General features: G+C 39.9%; 1 protein-coding gene across 1 annotated transcript; it reads right to left on the bottom strand.

Moving 5' to 3' along the window:
- Positions 1-310: 310 nt before the first annotated feature.
- Positions 311-18,951, bottom strand: nsmce4a (NSE4A component of SMC5/6 complex). The gene is made up of 11 exons (XM_043712678.2): positions 18,657-18,951; positions 17,458-17,538; positions 16,957-17,087; positions 16,123-16,268; positions 12,973-13,072; positions 7,046-7,136; positions 5,595-5,689; positions 4,745-4,793; positions 3,028-3,113; positions 1,332-1,417; positions 311-525 (listed from the first exon to the last, which is right to left on the bottom strand). Exons 1-10 carry the CDS (start codon positions 18,916-18,918, stop codon positions 1,355-1,357), a joined length of 1,104 nt encoding a protein of 367 aa, XP_043568613.1. The 5' UTR covers positions 18,919-18,951; the 3' UTR covers positions 311-525; positions 1,332-1,354.
- Between the last annotated feature and the right edge of the window lie 1,104 nt (positions 18,952-20,055).

Here is a 20,055-nt window from a genome sequence, read left to right on the forward strand (position 1 = left end):
ATATACATTATGCAGTTCAAGACATGCTTTACTATCTTAATGTTCATTCTTTTAGTAAGTGAGTTTACAATAAAATTAACTCCTCATCTTTGTCAAATTGGGAAGAAAACGTGTTGTAATACCAACCTCAGGAGTGAAGAGAGTGGAATTTATTCACCTCTCCAGATTTGATCATAGCCTTATGTTATGAATTTAGTGATAAATTCATTTACTTGTCAAGAATTTGATAGTTAATGTTTCCAGTCAACCTGCATTTGTATATAAATTTTGCTCATGGATTTTTTTAAAAAACAAGAACCAACAACAGGAAAATTAAACAATTTATTTTATTAAAAAAACACAATTCACGACTACGTCCAGACAAAAAGGAGCTGGGATTGTTAATTTAAAAAAAATAAAAATTACCATGTTCATTTGTGTAATGTTTATTACATTGCTGTACAAACTTTCTCAGTTAAATATACAAAATAATCATCACTTTGAAGATTACATCTTTATTTCTTGCAGAGATTTTCGATAAGGCACCTGTAAACAAAGTGTTGAACAGTAATCAAAAAGTGCACATTTTAGGACAATTACAGTCAAAGTTGATTTTAAATTGGAGTATTCAAAATGTGATAAGATCAGTGGAACACACTACAGAACATATGCCCATTTTCTTGCTAATCTACATTAAACAAATGTAAAAAGGAAATGTACTACAAATTGAAGATTTTAAATGGAGTATGTCGTGCAGGTACACAGGCCATTTGCTAGCCCAATTAGGTAAAGGACATAGAAAAAGATAAGGGAATACTGAATTTTGGATTTAGAAATTTACTTAAGGTTAATTGATTAAAAATTTCAATTTTTATTAATCTTTATTTTACAAGTAATTACTGCATACACCTTCAAATTTATTTTAATTCTGTTGTGATAAAGATTTCCATTCCTGTGGCCTACAACCCATGTATAGTTAATGCCATAAGTGATCCTTTAGTTAATTTAACTTTAGTTAGCTCAGATTGATGGTTGTTTTATCAGCTGATGTCACTGGCAGTACATACATTGATGGTACTACTGTAGAATTTCACACCTCAATAGCATGAACTATAAGGTCTTTTGGAATTGTGCTGTTGCATAACTTGTTTAATAAAATCTGGGATACAATTTTCAGTGCACAAGTTATAAAAATGTTACTTGTACAGCACACTGTCCAATGAAGGCGACACTTCAGTCCAAATGAAACACTAACTTGTCTAAATACTTTATTTTAAAAAATTGAGATGACAAACATTAGTATTCTGAATTGTCCACTTGATAAAAAATAAACAGGTTAAAAACCTACGCACATTGAATATATCAAAGAATTTAATCAGTCCCCTTGCTTGGCTGGTGGTATCATGGCATCTGCAATTTCAAATGTGTCAATTATTTCCTGCAAGAATTAAAATAAGTATTTTAGTATTTGTAACACATGTACATAATTCAAATGTTATTTAAAATAATGAAACCTAAATTATGAAAATGAAAAGCTTAACTGGTTTGTTAACTACATAAATCAGAAATGCTGGTTTATCGACCCAACAGGGGGTCTACTATAATAATAAATATGATAAAGAATTCTGCTTTCATTTCACTACAATTTGCCTAATACAAGTTACTTCTACATCCAAGCATGGTGGCTCAGCGGTTGGTTAACACTGCTGCATCAGAGTGCCAGGGAACCAGGTATATTTCTGTAGGTGACTGTGGAGTTTGTACATTCTCCATGTCTGCATGGGTTGCTGTCAGGTGCTCTGGTTTCCTCCCACAATCCCCAAACATGTGCAGGCTAGATGGATTAGCCATGGGAAATACAGGATAGGGTGGGGGAGGTGGGATCTGGATGGGATGCTCTTTGGAGGGTCAGTGTGGACATGATGAGCCAAATGGCCTGCTTCCACACTGCAGAGATTCTATGAAGCAAAATATCACAGCACTCATGGTATTTTAAAGATTCAAAGTATCTGTCAGCAGTCAATTAGAATAAGTGAGCATGTTAACTTCATCTCTCCTTCCACCCCCCCCCCACCTCATCCCAGATTCAACCCCTCCAACTCAGCACCGCCCTCTTGAACTATCCCATTATCCATCTTCCTTCCCACCTATCCGCTCCACCCACAACTCTGACCTATCACCATCACCCCCCACTTGCATTCACCTATCACCTTCCAAGCTACCTTCCCCATCACCACACACCAACTTTTTTATGCTGATGGTGGTGCGTGTATGGAATGGGCTGCCAGAGAAAGTGGTGGAGGCTGGTACACTTGCAACATTTAAAAGGCATCTGGATGGGTACATGAACAGGAAGGGTTTGGAGGGATAATGGGCCGGGTGCTGCCAAATGGGACTAGATTGGGCTGGGATATCTGGTCGGCATGGACGAATTGGACAGAAGGGTCTGTTCTGTGCTGTACATCTCTATGACTCTATCTGGAGTCCTTACTTTCTCCTTATGACATTTACATGTCATCCTACAAAATTGTTTCTTAATTCATTAATGGGATGTGAGCATTGCTGGCTTGACCGGCATTTATTGCCCACTGAGTGGCTTACTAGGACCATTGCAGAGGGCAATTAAGAGCCAACCACATTACTGTGGGTCTGGTATCACAAAAGCCAGATCAGGTAAGGACAACAATGTCCTTCCCTCAAAAGGGCAACAGTGAATTTAAAAACCTGTTGGTTCAATCAACAGTGATTACATCTTTTAATTGCAGATTTTTTTAAAAATGGGATTCAAATTTCCAACATTTGCTATGGTGGGATTCAAACACGTCTCCAGAATATCAAATTGGGGCTCTGAATTACTAGTCCAGAGACATCACTACTGCATCACTATCTCCCTTAACACAGTGTATGGAATACTTAAAAATCCTGAACAAAATCTTTTGATTGCAAGACAGTTCAGAATAAAGCCTCTCTCAACTTAAATTTGATTAAAAACTTCAAAATGGCCTTAGTATAGTTAATTTTCTTTAAGTCTCAAGTTACTATACCTACTTTCCACTCCTGCTGACTCAAAGAAATAACTGTTTGTTGCCTTTGTTGTTGTGGTCTTTCATTATCAACAGCTTCATTTACTGGCTCTGAAAATAAATATCACAAAAATTCATATTTCCTTTGATAATACACGCACACTTATGATTAATCTTGGTCTATTTTATACCCATTGACAAATATCAGGGACCTGGCCATGTCTTGAAATCGGTTCAAGTTAATAGATTTATTGACTCGATGCTAACATAATGCCTCAAATATTCTAAGCAAGGTAATCCATAAGATCTCATTGGCTGCTGGCCAACATAACAAACAACTCACATTTCATTACAAATGGTGTATCTCAACCCAAGGCCAAGAGAACAGCTTTTCTGAGAAACCAGAAAATTATACTGTTATCTAAGAATTGCATTGAGACACATGTTGATTCAATCCAGAACAATTTAACACCTAATCATCAATCTTACATGGTGGACAATGATAGGCTGCACTTTAGTTCACAGAATAGCATGAAAACCAAGATCAGAAGTTCAAAATCAGTGGAAAGAAAATTTTCTTATGTGAAGAACATAAATAGAAGCCATAAACACAAGGTAATGACCAAGAAATCCAAGAAGGAATTCAAAACTTATTTTACCCAAAAACTGGTGAGAATATTGAACTCACTCCTCCAAAGGTGTAGTTGAAAATGAATACTATAGATGTTTAATGGAAAGTTAGGCAAATAGATCAGTGAGCAAGAAATAGATGGTTAGGATGGTAGATTTAGATAAGGAAAGGAAGGAAGCCACTCAAGTGGGTGCATAGGTACCGGCATGAACTGGGCCAAATGGCCCATCTCTGTGCCATATGGCCTACGTAAGCAGCACTTCAGTTTTATAATTCTCATTCTTTTTTTTCAAATTCTTCCCATGACTTTTTGATTTGATATCAAGTCCCTCCAGCTCTGGAAACCTCCATGATGCCTGTGCTGCTCCAATTATGACCTCTTACACATCCACTTTTAATCATTCTACCATTGGTGGCTGTGCTTGCAACTGTCAAGGCCCTAATGTGTAACCCTATCTGCCCATCTTTCTTTGAGAAACACTTTGTGATTCATCAAATCACAAAAGAAAGCTACAATTGTAGTCCTGTTCAAGCAGAAGATTTATGCATACAGACAGAAGAACAGGTTTGATAAAATGAGTTATCTGCAAGCTTAACAACACCAATTTTGGAGATTTGTTTGTACGTGATGGTGAAGATGGATCTGTTCTCTAAAACATTGACAACATAAATATAATCATTATGAAAATATATACAATAAATTGGTCCACTACGTTTACAAAAAAAAAAGACAATTTACTTATGTTTCAGATCCTTTTTACAAATTATAGTTACAAGCAGACTGAGCTCTGGTCATGACTTCCAAATATAAAAAGGGAAGGAGTTGCATTTGCAGAGGGCATTTTGCATTCCCTGGGGTACCCAATACACTCTGAACAATCAACTAATGTATAGCAGGGTCCTCCAAACAGAAATCGGATACATGACCAATACTTTGGATAAGTATTGACCAGAAACCTGAGAGAATGCCAATGTTATTCTTCAAATAATGCAATGGGATTCAGTTATCTTTTCAAAAAGACAGAAGTTATTCTATGCAATAGATAAACATTAGTACTAATTGAGCCCAGCTGTAAAAGAAGTCTCCAGATAAATCGCTACAGTAACTCACCAATGATCGGTAGTTTATCTTGATCAAGTCCAATGGCAGCAAATCCATCCTGAAATGATATTATACCATAATTATAGATAATATCCAGAGTTGGAACTAGATTTAATGGTCAATAAAGCTCTATGAAATGGAGAATTTCACACTGCAAAGCACAGTGTCAGTAGAACACCCGACCAGATGCAATTAGTGCACATAAAGGGCCTTGAACCCACTCAACTTTTATAAAAAAGAAACTTTGCATTCCAATGATTCCGTCATGCTCACTAAACATTCAACTACAATGGGGAAATTGCTAAAGGTACAACTAAAAGTACTCTACATTATAGATGCATCTACAAAGTACTGCCCAAGCTGGAATCAACACTTAACAGTCTCAAGCAAAGGCTACAAATTCAATACAGTATTAGATGCACAAGGGAAGTTTCTATATCAACTTATTTGTACAAAATGGACCCTTGAGGTACAACGTAGGAAATAATCCTTTACAGAAAAAAATTCTCTAATCTGTACTATAATAGTTGGTCTCAGGTGAACCAGGCAGCAGCGACGTTACAAACAAATTTTAGCACTGTTAGGTTAGAGAAGGCACACTGTTCAGAGGCCTTGGTAGAGCTATCAAACAATAACAGCTATAACCCAAACTATAACATCCTGCAAATGAATAGCCACAAGGATGATCAACATTCATGAGACAACAGAGCAAGACGTTTACAGATCAGGAGAAAACAGCATCTTGCTCTCGCAAGGTGAAATTTCTCCTCTTACACAAGGCTTTGATGTACTCTTTTGGCAGAGGGAAGTTTGGTGAAAGTAGTTGCCCTTCCAGTCAATTATTTTATGTAACACTTACCCTCACAATGAAGGACACATGAAATATGTTCTCTACAGTCCGTGCATAAGAATGTGGATCAATTACAAAGTCAAAGAAATTGATTGGTGTCTCAGCTGTAAAAATACATTCACAAAATTACAATCTTCACAAGGTTGCATTCTCTCTTCAAATCCTAATTGTATGAACCTTTTTAAAATATACTTTATGGTTGAGCAAATACCAGATTTGGAAATCAGCTAATTAAACTAAAATCGTGTCTCAATAGTCATTGCTTGAAAGCAAAAAGAGTTATAATTTACAAACAGAAGATGCAGACAAAGTGAATGATGAGAAAGATGAATGAATTATACATGATTAGATAGAAGTTGTTATTGTATTGTATTGTTGAGGTATGTAAACAGTGGTAGAATGCAATATAGCAATGTTCTGGCAGTATTGTGTGATGTACTTCCATGAATGTGGAGATGAGGCAGAGATTAAACTGCTGAAAATAGGAATGTTGAGCAAAGGATAAAATGCACCTGCAACAGTTGGTTCCCACCATAAAGTTCTGAAGGCCAAGGTTGCTCGTTAAATTAGGTCACTTCAAACAATTCAGTGATTTAACATTTTTTTAGATTAGATTACATTACAGTGTGGAAACAGGCCCTTCGGCCCAACAAGTCCACACCAACCCGCCAAAGCGTAACCCACCCATACCCCTACATTTACCCCTCACCTAACACTATGGGCAATTTAGCATGGTCAATTCACCTGACCTGCACATCTTTTGGACTGTGGGAGGAAACCAGAGCACCCGGAGGAAACCCACGCAGATTCGGGGAGTCAGTCGCCTGAGGCGGGAATTGAACCCGGGTCTCTGGCGCTGTGAGGCAGCAGTGCTAACCACTGTGCCACCATGCCGCCCAACATTGTTCAAAGTTATTCTGTAGATGGAATGGGGCTGTCTGCAAGATCAATGGAATTGACTGAGATCAAGAGTAATTCCTGTTAAGTAAGTCGAACATCAACCACCATTATGTTCAAAATGAACACTTATCCAGGGCAATTAAGGAATGGCAATACATGCTGACCTAATCAGTAATGCCCATACCTCATGAATGAATTAAAAAGAATCAAATGTGAAACACAAGATTATGAGGCAAAGAATGAAACAATCAAAATATATATGCATATATGGCTGATTAAGAGTGAATGAAAAAAAAAGTATTACGCAATGGTATCAATTGGACAAAGTTCTACATCCAAGTCAAATTTTGAGTACTAGAAATAGTCCAGTCCTTTCGTTGTCATGTTAAGTACATTTACTACTACAAAATTACATAAAACATAGTTCTAGTTTTCATTACTCAACTTGAAACTCTTAAATAGTAGTGGCAAAGATTGTTTCAGAATTGTGTCAAGAGTTTTAACTGTAAAGAATAGCAACAAAGGTCCAGAAGTTAGCATGCTGCATGTACCATACTCACGGTCAGATTTGAAGTATTCCTGTAGCAGTCCCAAGATCCTTTCAACTTCCTTTTCAGTGGCTTCTTGATGAGATTCATCCATTTTCTTCAGCTTTTAAAAATAAGTGATTTATAGAAGCAGACTGTTCAAAAATTAAATAATTTTTTAAATTTAAAAATCTAGGTAAGATCATTTACATAAATCTCCAAGTTAACAGCTCGAATTTACTGCTCACATTTTCCTTTATTTCAAGCTATTTAAATGCCATTTTAACAGGTCAGATTTATTCCATGTATTCAGTATTTATTTAGGAATCACTTAAGAAAAAGTGGGACCAATAGTGGAAGGGCATAATAAAGAGCCTTAATATTCCATATTATTTAAGAAGATCATACTACAGTTAGGGAAAAAAAGGCTAAACCAAACTTTTAAAACTGCAATTTAAATTAAAAAAACTAAGTACTGTTTGTACATCACTGGGTTGACTCTCAAATTTAATTCCTGCTTCATTTAAAATGACTTTTTGATATTTTCATAACTGGAATTCAGTTACAAACTTGTTTGCTAATGTTTGATTTTGCACTGCTCCAGTTAAATCATTGGAACAAAAAGTTTGGTTTTAGAGCTGAGTAGATTTATAAGATCCAGATTTTTAATGAAAAGAGTTGAATAACAATACAAGTTCCAAAAACTTAGATCCAGGAAGTATTCCAGTGAGCTATAGGTCATGAGGATTAAAACTAAAAGGCATTGAAAGAAAATAGATCATCAGCATGTTGTCTGGAATGAAAAGTCTCAGTTATAAGAGACTGGACAGGCTGGGTTTATTTTTTGGAGCAGAGGAGGCTGAGGAGGAGATCCGATTGAGGAGTACAAAATTTTGAAAGGCATAGACAGAATAAATTGTGAGAATCTTTTCCCTTTGGCAAATGTGTCTGAGACCAGGAGGCATAAGTTTAGGGTGAGGAGTAATCGGGTTAGAAGAGATTGGAGAAAAAATATTTTCATCCACAGGGTGGTAGAAGTATGACTGTGTTCCTGAGAGAGGGATGGAGGATGGTACTCGTGCAACATGTCAATGTATATTTAAAATGCCAGGGCACTGTAGGCTATGGAGTTAAATGGGATTCATGTCATTTGGTGTTTGTTGATTGACATAGACATGGTATGCCAAAGGGCCTGTTTCTATGCTGCATGACTCCATAGTATGCAGGCAAGGTCACATTTCTTATCCATCCCTCACTGCTCATGACAGAAGACTGGCTAACTAATAGAGTTAGGATACAACGTTCAGGATGGCAACTTGTAACTAGTGGTGTGCCGCAGGGATCAGTGCTAGGGCCGTAATTATTTAAAATATATATGAACGACTTGGATGAGGTAAGTGAATATACTATAGCAAAGTTTGTGGATGACACAAATAGATGTGAAGGTGATAAAGAGTTTGCAGAAGGATATAGGCAGGTCTATACGAGTGGGTGAAAGCTAAGCACACTGCCAGGAAGGGTAGTGGAGTGAAGTATTATTTAAATGAAGACAGACTACAGAAAACTACAGAATAGAGGTTCTGAGAGTGCTTGTACATGAATCACAAAAAGCTAGCATCCAAGTTCAGGTGGTAATAGGGAAAATAAATGGAATGTCCTTTATTTCAAAGGATATGAAGTATACAAGTAGGGAAATTTTACTAAAACTATACAATGCATGAGTCAAGCCATAGCTGGAATACTGTGAAAGGTTTGGGCCCCTTATGTAAAGAAAAAATATGCAGGCTTTGGAGGCAATCCTGAGAAGGTTCACTAGGCTCACATCAGGTATGCGGGGATTGTCTTATGAAGATAAGTTGAGTAGGTTGGGCCTGTGCTCATTGAAATTTAGCAGAAAAGAGAGTCAGCTTTATTGAAACATACAAGAGTTTCAGGAAACTTGACAGAGTAGACGTGGAAAGGTTGTTTCCCAGGGTGGGAGAATCTAGGACCAGACAGCATAATTTCAGAATAATGGATCGCACAGTTAAAAACAGAGATGCAGAGGAATTTCTTCTTTCAGGAGGTTGTGAGTCTGTGGAATTCTTTTCCTGTTTTTGCTGTTAAGGTTTGGTCATTAATTATATATTGAAGGCTGAGACAGCCAAATTTTTAATCAGTAAGGGAATCAAGGATTATAGTTAAGACAAGAAAGTGGGGTTGAGCATTGATTTAGCCATGATTTCATTGAATGGAGGTGCAACTCAATGGGCTGAATGGCCTACTCCTCCTGCATCTTACTGGCTTATGGAAGAGGGCCTAGCTAAGCCACTTAACAGGGCATTTCAGAATAAATCCTCAACAGGACATTAGTCACACAGACCAGACCAGTGGTCATACAGATATGCTTCTCGAAAAAAGGTTATTAGTGAATTGGCTTTGTTTTATTTAATAGAGTTGAGCTTCCAGAATCAGTAATTCTTTCTCACCTTTGTTGCTAGCCGCAGGGTACTAAACACAACAGGGGAAGCAATGGCCCAGTGATGCAATTGCTGGACTGTTAATCCTGAGACCCAAGTTCTAGGGACTCAGGTTCAAACCCTGCCATGGCAGATGGTGAAATTTGAATTGGATTCAATAAAAATCTGGAAATCTAATCATGACAATGAATCCATTGTTGGAAAAAACTCATCTGGTTCACCAAAATCCTTTTGAGAACAAAACTGCTACCCTTTCCTGGTCTGGCCTATATGTGACTCCAAACCCACAGCAATGGGGTTGTCTCTCAAATGCCCTCTGAGCAATAAACCTCTCTGAATGAATGAAAAGAAAAAGAACTTCAATTGAACTCTTAAAATCAGTGCCTTTGGATTGCTGGTCCAACACTATCATAATCTAGATGGTTTGTTCACATGACTTAGAGTCATAGAGATGTAAAGCATGGAAACAGACCCTTCGGTCCAACCCATCCATGCTGACCAGATATCCCAACCCAATCTAGTCACATTTGCCAGCACCCATCCCATATCTCTCCAAACCCTTCTTATTCATATACCCATCCAAATGCCTCTTAAATGTTGCAATTGTACCAGCCTCCACCGCTTCCTCTGGCAGCTCATTCCATACACGTACCACCCTCTGCGTGAAAACATTGCCCCTTAGGTCTCTTTTATATCTTTCCCCTCTCACCCTAAACATATGCCCTCTAGCTCTGGACTCCCCGACTCCAGGGAAAAGACTTTGTCTATTTATCCTATCCATGCCCCTCATAATTTTGTAAACCTCTATAAGGTCACCCTTCATCCTCCGACGCTCCAGGGAAAACAGCCCCAGCCTGTTCAGCCTCACCCTGTAGCTCAGATCCTCCAACCCTGGCAACATCCTTTTAAATCTTTTCTGAACCCTTTCAAGTTTCACAACATCATTCCAATAGGAAGGAGACCAGAATTGCACGTAATATTCCAACAGTGGCCTAACCAATGTCCTATACAGTCGCAACATGACCTCCCAACTCCTGTACTCAATACTCTGGCCAATAAAGGAAAGCATACCAAACGCCTTCTTCACTATCCTATCTACCTGCGACTCCACTTTCAAGGAGCTATGAACCTGCACTCCAAGTCTCTTTGCTCAGCAATACTCCCTAGGACCTTACCATTAATTGTATAAGTCCTGCTAAGATTTGCTTTCCCAAAATGCAGCACCTCACATTTAGCTGAATTAAACTCCATCTGCCACTTCTCAGCACATTGGCCGATCTGGTCAAGATCCTGTTGTAATCTGAGGTAACCCTCTTTGCTGTCCACTACACCTTGGTGTCATCTGCAAACTTACTAACTCTACCTCCTACGCTCGCATCCAAATCATTTACGTAAATGACAAAAAGTAGAGGGCCCAGCACCGATCCTTGTGGCACTCCACTGGTCACAGGCCTCCAGTCTGAAAAACAACCCTCCACCACCACCCTCTATATTCTACCTTTGAGCCAGTTCTGTATCCAAATGGCTAGTTCTCCCTGTATTCCATGAGATCTAACCGTGCTAATCAGTCTCCCATGGGGAACCTTGTCGAACGCCTTACTGAAGTCCATATAGATCACATCTACTGCTCTGCCCTCATCAATCTTCTTTGTTACTTCATCAAAAAACTCAATCAAGTTTGTGAGACATGATTTCCCACACACAAAGCCATGTTGACTATCCCGAATCAGTCCTTGCCTTTCCAAATATATGTACATCCTGTCCCTCAGGATTCCCTCCAACAACTTGCCCACCACCAAGGTCAGGCTCACTGGTCTATAGTTCCCTGGCTTGTCCTTACCACCCTTCTTAAACAGTGGCACCACGTTTGCCAACGTCCAGTCTTCTGGCACCTCACCTGTGACTATCGATGATACAAATATCTCAGCAAGAGGCCCAGCAATCACTTCTCTAGCTTCCCACACAGTTCTCGTGTACACCTGATCAGGTCCTGGGAATTTATCCACCTTTAACCGTTTCAAGACATCCAGCACTTCCTCCTCTGTAATCTGGACATTTTGCAAGATGTCACCATCTATTTCCATACAGTCTATATCTTCCATATCCTTTTCCACAGTAAACACTGATGCAAAATATTCAGTTAGTATCTCTCCCATTTTCTGTGGCTCCATACAAAGGCCGCCTTGCTGATCTTTGAGGGGCCCTATTCTCTCCCTAGTTACCCTTTCGTCCTTAATATATTTGTAAAAACCCTTTGGATTCTTCTTAATTCTATTTGCCAAAGCTATCTCATGTCCCCGTTTTGCCCTCCTGATTTCCCTCTTAAGTATACTCCTACTTTCTTTATACTCTTCTAAGGATTCACTCGATCTATCCTGTCTGTACCTGACATATGCTTCCTTCTTTTTCTTAACCAAACCCTCAATTTCTTTAGTCATCCAGCATTCCCTACAGTTACCAACCTTCCCTTTCACCCTGATGGGAATATACTTTCTCTGGATTCTTGTTATCTCATTTCTGAAGGCTTCCCATTTTCCAGCCGTCCCTTTGCCTGCGAACATCTGCCTCCAATCAGCTTTTGAAAGTTCTTGCCTAATACCGTCAAAATTGGCCTTCCTCCAATTTAGAACTTCAACTTTTAGATCTGGTCTACCCTTTTCCATCACTATTTTAAAATGAATAGAATTATGGTCACTGGCCCCAAAGTGCTTCCCCACTGACACCTCAGTCACCTGCCCTGCCTTATTTCCCAAGAGTAGGTCAAGTTTTGCACCTCTAGTAGGTAAATCCACATACTGAATCAGAAAATTGTCTTGTACACACTTAAAAAATTTCTCTCCATCTAAACCTTTAACACTATGGCATGTGGTTCCGGATCACATAAGGAAAAAAGGCAAATAATAATTCAGGGGAGATGACGGCCCAGTGGTATTATTGGTACACTATTAATCCAGAGATCCTGGCAATGTCTGGGCACCCAGGTTCGAATCTTGCCACGGCAGATGGTGGAATTTGAATTCCACAATCATCTGGAATTAGACGTCTATTGGTAACCATGAAACGACTCTCGATTATCGGAAAATCCCACCTGGTTCACTAATGTCCTTTAGGGAAGAAAACTGACATCCTTACTTGATATGGCCTGCAAATTACCCCAGACCCATGACAATGTGGTTAATTCTTACACTGCCCTCTGGGCAATTAGGGATGGGTAATAAATGCTGGCCGGGTCAGTACTGCCCACATCCCGTGAATTAAGAAGAAAAAAAAGGAAGTTTAGAAGTGCTGGCTAAGTTTATGTTTCGCCTGTCCAAAATTTACTGTGTTATCACAAAGGCCAGATAGAGAATTTCACATTTGTGTGATTGCCTTACACAACACAATTTGTATCTGTGTTGGTCCACATGTAATCCAAAAGGTTTTGTTGAGAAGACAGCCTGAACTCAGGCATGGAAACAATGAAATGCAGATTGACAGTGAAACATTAAAAATACAACAAACCTGAGTTGGCATTATTCTATGTTCTTCTTTTGTTGGGGCTCTCTTCTGTCTCTCAGTTCTCTGTCGTGGAACTGGAGGTTCACTCTTGAATGACCCCAGCCTAGATCATAAGACAATAATGTTTAAAGTAAACTTGCACAGCATTCCTCATAACCTCAACTCATAATCTCAATAAAATAAGTTATCACACCAATAAAACATGACAGCCAATGCAATACTACAAGGTTGGCATTATCACAAGTGAAGCTGTTGACTTGCTCGCTGAGCTAGTAAGTTTGTTCACAGATGTTTTACCATCATGCTAAACAACATCATCCGTGCACCCCCAGTGAAGCACTGGTGTTCTGCCCCACTTGCTATTTATGTGTCTGGTTCTGCTGGGGTTGGTGGTGTCATTCCTGGTTGTTTTTGTTGGTTCTGTTAGTTACTGGTTAGTATTTGGGGCCAAATCTACATTATTGTTAATGGAGTTCTGGGTTGAGTGTCAGGCTTCCAGAAATTCCCAAGTCTCTGTTTGGCTTTCCTAGATGGATACATTGTCCCATTCAAATTGGACAAGCCAAACAGAGACTTGGGAATTCCTGGAAGCCTGATATTCAACCAGAACTCCATTAACAAACATGCAGATTTGGACCCCACATACCAACCAATAAGAAACAGAACCAACAACAAACCTGGAAATGACACCACCAACCCCAGCAGAACCAGACAAGTAAATAATAAGTGGGACAGAACACCAATGCTTCACCGGAGGCGCACTGATGATGTGACCTTGCATGATGATGAAACAGCTGCAAACAAACTTACCGGCTCAGCAAGCAAGTCAATAATCTCATCCACAACCTAAACTACAAATCTTCATGAATACTCTCAACAACTCCAGGCACAACACTCTGAAACTGTCTGACGATGGGAAACCTCTGCCATCTGAGAGCGCTACACATGAGCAACTCCACTTCCTGCATGAATGCATCAGAAAACAGGTGTGACCACAACGTACAATATATATACAACCTCTCAACATCCAATTAGCGCAGAACATAGCAGAACATAACAGCCGCAGAATGCTATGGGTAGTGGTTAATGATACCCACAACTGCCTCCACAAAGATGAGCAGGAAATCGTGTGCCAAAAAACTTTGTACACCAACTCGACCAAGCATGAACGGAACAACTACACTAGAACTAGCCATTTGCATGAAACAATGGAAGACCAAGACAAAGAAAAGACTAACCGTACAGAAGAAACTAACTCACACAAACAAATCATACACTTGGATAAAAACCTCTCAAACCAATCAATTACAGACACCAAAAAGCCATACTGGTATGCAGACTGAATTACAACCAAAGAGACACCAATAAAATGGACCTCCTAGCGGCTTTAGAAGCCACTCTCAAGAACAAAGGACTCACAGAGGAAACTCAACAGACTATCTAGACAGTGACCCCAATGCTAAGCAGAAGGACAGAAGGAATCACCCTCAACACACAAGAAAGGAAAGCCCTAGAAGGACTCATGAGGAACAAAAACATAGTAATCCTATCAGCAGACAAAGGGCATACTGAACAGAGCACAATACATGGAGAAAGCGAACACACTACTAGCAGATACCGACACCTACCAATAGATGGCAACAGATCCAACACCACAACTGCAATACCGCATCATTGTTACCTGAAGAAATCTACAAGACAGGGGAAATTAACTGATCTCCAAAAAATGAAGCCAGAGTGATCCAACACATCCTGCTTCAATGGATTCCCAAAGTACACAAACCGGGGGCCTCCTCTCAGACCCACAGTTTCACTCCCAGGTATACAAATAAATCAATGGAACATCCATGGGATCACCAATATCAGGATTAATAGCAGAGGATGTCATGCAAAGACTAGAACAGACAGCACTGCCCAGTATCCAGCCAAAATTGTGGATCCGCTATGTGGATGATACCTCTGTCATCAAACGCTCGCAGCTGGAGGAAACCCATCAACTCATAAAACAACATCCTTACTGGCATAAATTTCTAGGAGAAAGTGAGGACTGCAGATGCTGGAGATCAGAGCTGAAAAATGTGTTGCTGGAAAAGCGCAGCAGGTCAGGCAGCATCAAAGGAGCAGGAGAATCGATGTTTCGGGCACAAGCCAAGGAAGAAAAAAAAACAACCGACTGCCATTCCGAGACGTAATGATTGAATGCAAAGCCAATGGGGAGCTCCAGACCAGCATACACAGGAAGGCTATCCACACAGACCAAGTTCTCAAAACCAACCATCCCAACACCTACAAACAGAGATGCATCAGAACACAGAACACTGTTGAGGCGAGCCACAACACACCGCAGCACCCTGGAGCTGTGCAAAGCAGAAGACGAACACCTACACAACGTTGTCAGAAACAATGGGTACCCAAAAAGCGCAGTCTGCCGATACCCACATGACAGGAAGGCACAACATGCATGAATACACTGGCCACACTACCATATATTAAGGACATATCAGAAATGACCACCACACTACTCCGACCCCTGGGTATCATGGTAGCCCACAACCTACTACGACAACGACAAACAAGTACAAAAAGATCCTATATCCACAATCAACAGGACCAACGTTATATCCAAAATACATGAAGACTGCCAAAATCACTAATGGGGCAAATAGGAAGGAAATTAGCCACCAGGGTACATAAACACCAACTAGCCACCAAGATGCATGACCAGCTATCACTTATATCACTTCACATGGACAATAAAAGGACACCAATTCGATTGGGGCAACATATCCATCCGAGGACAAGCCAAACAAAGACATGTATGGAAATTCTTGGGAGCCTGGCACTCAGCCAGGAACTCCATTAACAAACATGTAGGGTTGGACCCCACATAATAAGAAACAGAACCAACAACAAAACCGGAAATGACACCACCAACCCCAGCAGAACTGGATACACAAACAGCAAGCAGGACAGAACACCAAAGCTTCACTGGAGGCGCAATGACGATGTTACTTAGCATGGTGATGAAACATCTGCAAACAAAATTAGCAGTTCAGCAAGCAAGCCAATAACCTCATCCACAACCTGAGCTACAAGTCTTCTTGAATAGTCTGAATTGTCAACAGTAACAGGAGAAAAATGCACTCAACTTACATAAAATGAAAGGTCGGAGCTCTTTTAAAATATTTCTCAGCTTCTTTTCCAAGTTTGGTCCAGGCATCTTTTGGAAGCCACCCTGCAGATTCATCGTCATCATCACTCCCTTCAGTTTCGAGTCGGTTCAAGCCCATGAATGTTAACTGCACAAAAGTAATTTATAACCAACAGTATTAGAATTGGCATTTAAATTCTGTGAAGAGAAAAACAAAGTATTTTATTGTGGCTATTAACTGTTAAAATAACTTGTGAAATTGTGATTTATACATTAGTTTTTATTCCAATCATTATAAACAAATTCCTTGTGGTAAAAATAGCAGATTTTAGATTCTGTTTTCCAGCTATGCATTCCTCCTCCTAATCTAGCGATACATACCATATTAAAGGAGGTGATAATATCAGTATTCGATTTAAACATCAAGGTCATAATAATCTTATTGATTAAAACATAAAACCAGCAAAGAGTCCTTCTATTTCTCTCGGAAATGAAGATTGTTACCATATGCTTTTAATCTTTGTGAAGTAATCTTGTGTATAAAAAAGACCGGAAATTATTAGAAATAAATACTTTGATTTAAAATAAATCAAATAGGCTATTACTCTAAAAGTCAAGACCACAAAGTATTTACCAAATCACACAAATGTCAAAGCTATTGGATAGATACAGTAATCAGTTACAGTCATTATTGACTCTAATAATGTTAATTATGCAAGTTAAGTACAAAACGAAAAAAATCAGAGTTTAAACGTGTTTCGAGCTTGACGTATGGGATGAATTTGAAAGTTTTTCAATTTATTTTTCCAATACTTTTGCATGCAATCAAAACTTACTAGTTCCTCTGCAAAGACTGATGGGTCAAAAACCATCATGTCTGTGTGTAACTGATTAGCTTTCTCTTGACCCAGGTTTGTTGCAAGCACCAGAAACTGCGCATCCAAAGCTGCCTCACGTGTCTGTCGAACTGAAAGATACATAATAAGGCATAATTTAAATTTTCAAGTAGTGTGCAGTGTTCAAAGCCATAAGAGGTCTCTGTACAAAAAATCATTCAGCTACTGGATATTTATACCCCATAGGTTCATGGTGACAAATACCAAAATACTGAGGAAATTAGGTAAGAAAACAAAATTGTACACCACTGGCCATAGTTTCTTTGATAACCTTAACCAAGATGTAGTCTGATATTTTTAGATATGGCCTGAACAGGAAACTTACTGGTGCTGTACTAGCATGTTCATTTTTTGTGTCTCAAACCAACTTTGTATTTTTGAATTTCACTGCATTGCAACCTGTCATTTGTATACATGTACACAGAATTAATAGAGCCTTACCATTGGAAAACAGCTTGTTCGCTTCTTCAAGTGCTTCTGTTAATTTATTGCTGTTGGGTCTGATCATGTCCTCTCGATTTTCTGCAAAAATTGAGGGGGAGAATGCAAATCAAAAATCTGTGGATTACTTGATTCCAACACTACAGAAGACTACAAAGATAGGGAGTAGATGATGTAATTACAGGATACAAACATATAAACAAGAATTTAGATAACTTAGGGCATTGGAAACAGTTAATGCTTACATTTGAGAAATTCATGTCCTTCATGACATCCATTAGAAATGAAAACAACAAATTAACAATGTGATGCAAAAGATTCCTCATGAAAGAACTCCAATTCATTAGTAGTGGTAGAACTTCTGCCAAATTTGCAGCTGTGGCTGATCAATGTCCCTTGGTGCAAGGGAGGGAAGCATAACAATAGATGGGGAAAATTCATCTGGAACAAAATTGAGCCAAGAATCCTGATTCACATCAACACTTATGTTTTAGAAGAGAATGGAGATCTTGCAGCAGGTGCTTGAGGAACTGTGAAACCAACAAAGGAAAACGGATCATAGACTCACCTCCAGTGTCGTAAGTTATTGTCTAAGCAAAAACAGATCAGATCCAGTGGAATAAACAAGAAAATTCCAGATTCCACTAACATTGGATGAGAAAACTGTTCTCACCACTTTTATTTCACAAAACCAGATTGGTAACCACATGAGGATAGTGGGTAAGCAACTGAACTGGGAAGGTGGATAAATCTGACCAGCTTTCAGAATCATATTCTGCAATGACATTTTTTCATGAAAGCTACAAACTAGCAACTTCAGCTATTTTTAAAATCAACCTCCCCAGAGATTGTATTACACATCTCTGGAGCAGATGGGAATTGAACCTAAATCTCCCGCTCGAACGTGGTGTTATTGTTCAAGTCTAACCAAGTGGAACTTATTGATAAGCTCTATTATAAAGGGCAAGCCTACTCAAACTTATTATTCTCAATAATAAAGATGCAGGTACAGGTAACGGGGTATCAAACTGGCCCGTGATATTTATACATCAATGTTTGAGTGTCAGCACGAAAGTTTTTTATTTGTTCTGACATGTTTCCTACTGGAGTTCACGGGGGAGGGGGACGACCCAGGGTCTCCTGGTGAGAGTGAGAACAGGAGGTGCGGAAGCCGGGGGGGCCCGGGCCTGCTCACTCACGCTGGACGCTGTTGATGAGCTCCCGGTACTGGTGCCTCAGCATCCTCCGGCGGTTCGGGTCATCATCCCGGGCCCCATACGGGATGGCGCCGTCGGCCAGCTCTTCATCCTCGGTCATGACACAATCCGAGACGGCCGAGTTCCTCCTGCCGCGCTGCGGAGCTCCGGCTCCGGCCATGGTGCCGTTGGAGGTGCCGGCAACGGGGCGCTGCGAACCCCCGCTGGGATAAGGAGCTCGGCTTCGACCTTTGCCCTCAGACATCTTTCCGCTCCCTCCCCAACAACCTCAGCCCAGAGCCGAACCGGCGCCTCTCCAACACGTCACCGACGTCATTCAGATGCGCCGGAAATCGAAGGCGCCAACTGAGGTAGTGTTGTTACTTAACGTGTCGCTTATGTCTGTATCATCTGTGAAGGAGGAACCCTCTTAATATTTGAAATTCTGTTTTAGAAATAAATGCTTAGGGAAATACCTTTGTGTGAGTTGGGAAAAAAGAGAATGAAACTAAAACAGAAGTTGTTGGAGAGACTCAGCAGGTCTGACATCATTAGTGGGGAGGAACACTGCAAGTCGAATGGCTCTTCAGAACTGATTCTGGATTAGTGGTGCTGGAAGAGCACAGCAGTTCAGGCAGCATCCGAGGAGCAGTAAAATCGACCTTTCGGGCAAAAGCCCTTCATCGGGAATAAAGGCAGAGAGCCTTCTTCAGAACTGATGCAGAGGAAAAGGTGGTATTTGCGCTCATGACGGGGTGGGGGCGCAAAGGAGTGAGCGGTTAGATGAAGATGGAGCCCAGCGAGAGAGAAATAAATAAAAATGGAAACTATTGAATAAACTCAGCAGGTCTGACAGCATCTGTGCAGAGACAGCAGAGTTAACGTTTCGGTTCCAGTGATCCTCAGAGCAGGGAATGAACTGTGTTAGGTCAGAAAGGTGGAACGTGACAAAAAAGGATTGCTGGAGCGCGGAACTAGTACACACACAATCAAAAGATGAGTGTCGAGGAGGAGTAAATGAATGATATAAAGAGGAATTGCAGTAAGAAAGCAACAATGAGAGCAACAACAGTCTAGTACGGAAACACCACATGAGGTTACATAGATTACAAACTCATTGCTGTCGAAATTGAATCCAGAAGGATGTAAAGTGCATGGTCAAAAGAGGAAACACTGCTCCTCAAGCTCACATTGAGCTTTCTTGGAAGACTGCAGGAGACCAGAAACGGCCGTCATTGAGAGAAATTGCTCATAAGGTCGATTAATTACAATGACAGCCTGCCATGTTAACAGACTAGATGGTTGGCAGCATTTGGAAAGCAATCAATCTGTATTTTGTCTACACAATATAAAGAAGCCATGATAGAAACAGTGGGTTCCTTGCTTTTTCCTTTACTGAACT

The sequence above is a fragment of the Chiloscyllium plagiosum genome, unplaced genomic scaffold (genome assembly GCF_037043375.1).
Source record: "Chiloscyllium plagiosum isolate Xiang-an unplaced genomic scaffold, Cpla_swu_hap1 HiC_scaffold_22, whole genome shotgun sequence".
NCBI classification, from domain to species: domain Eukaryota; kingdom Metazoa; phylum Chordata; class Chondrichthyes; order Orectolobiformes; family Hemiscylliidae; genus Chiloscyllium; species Chiloscyllium plagiosum.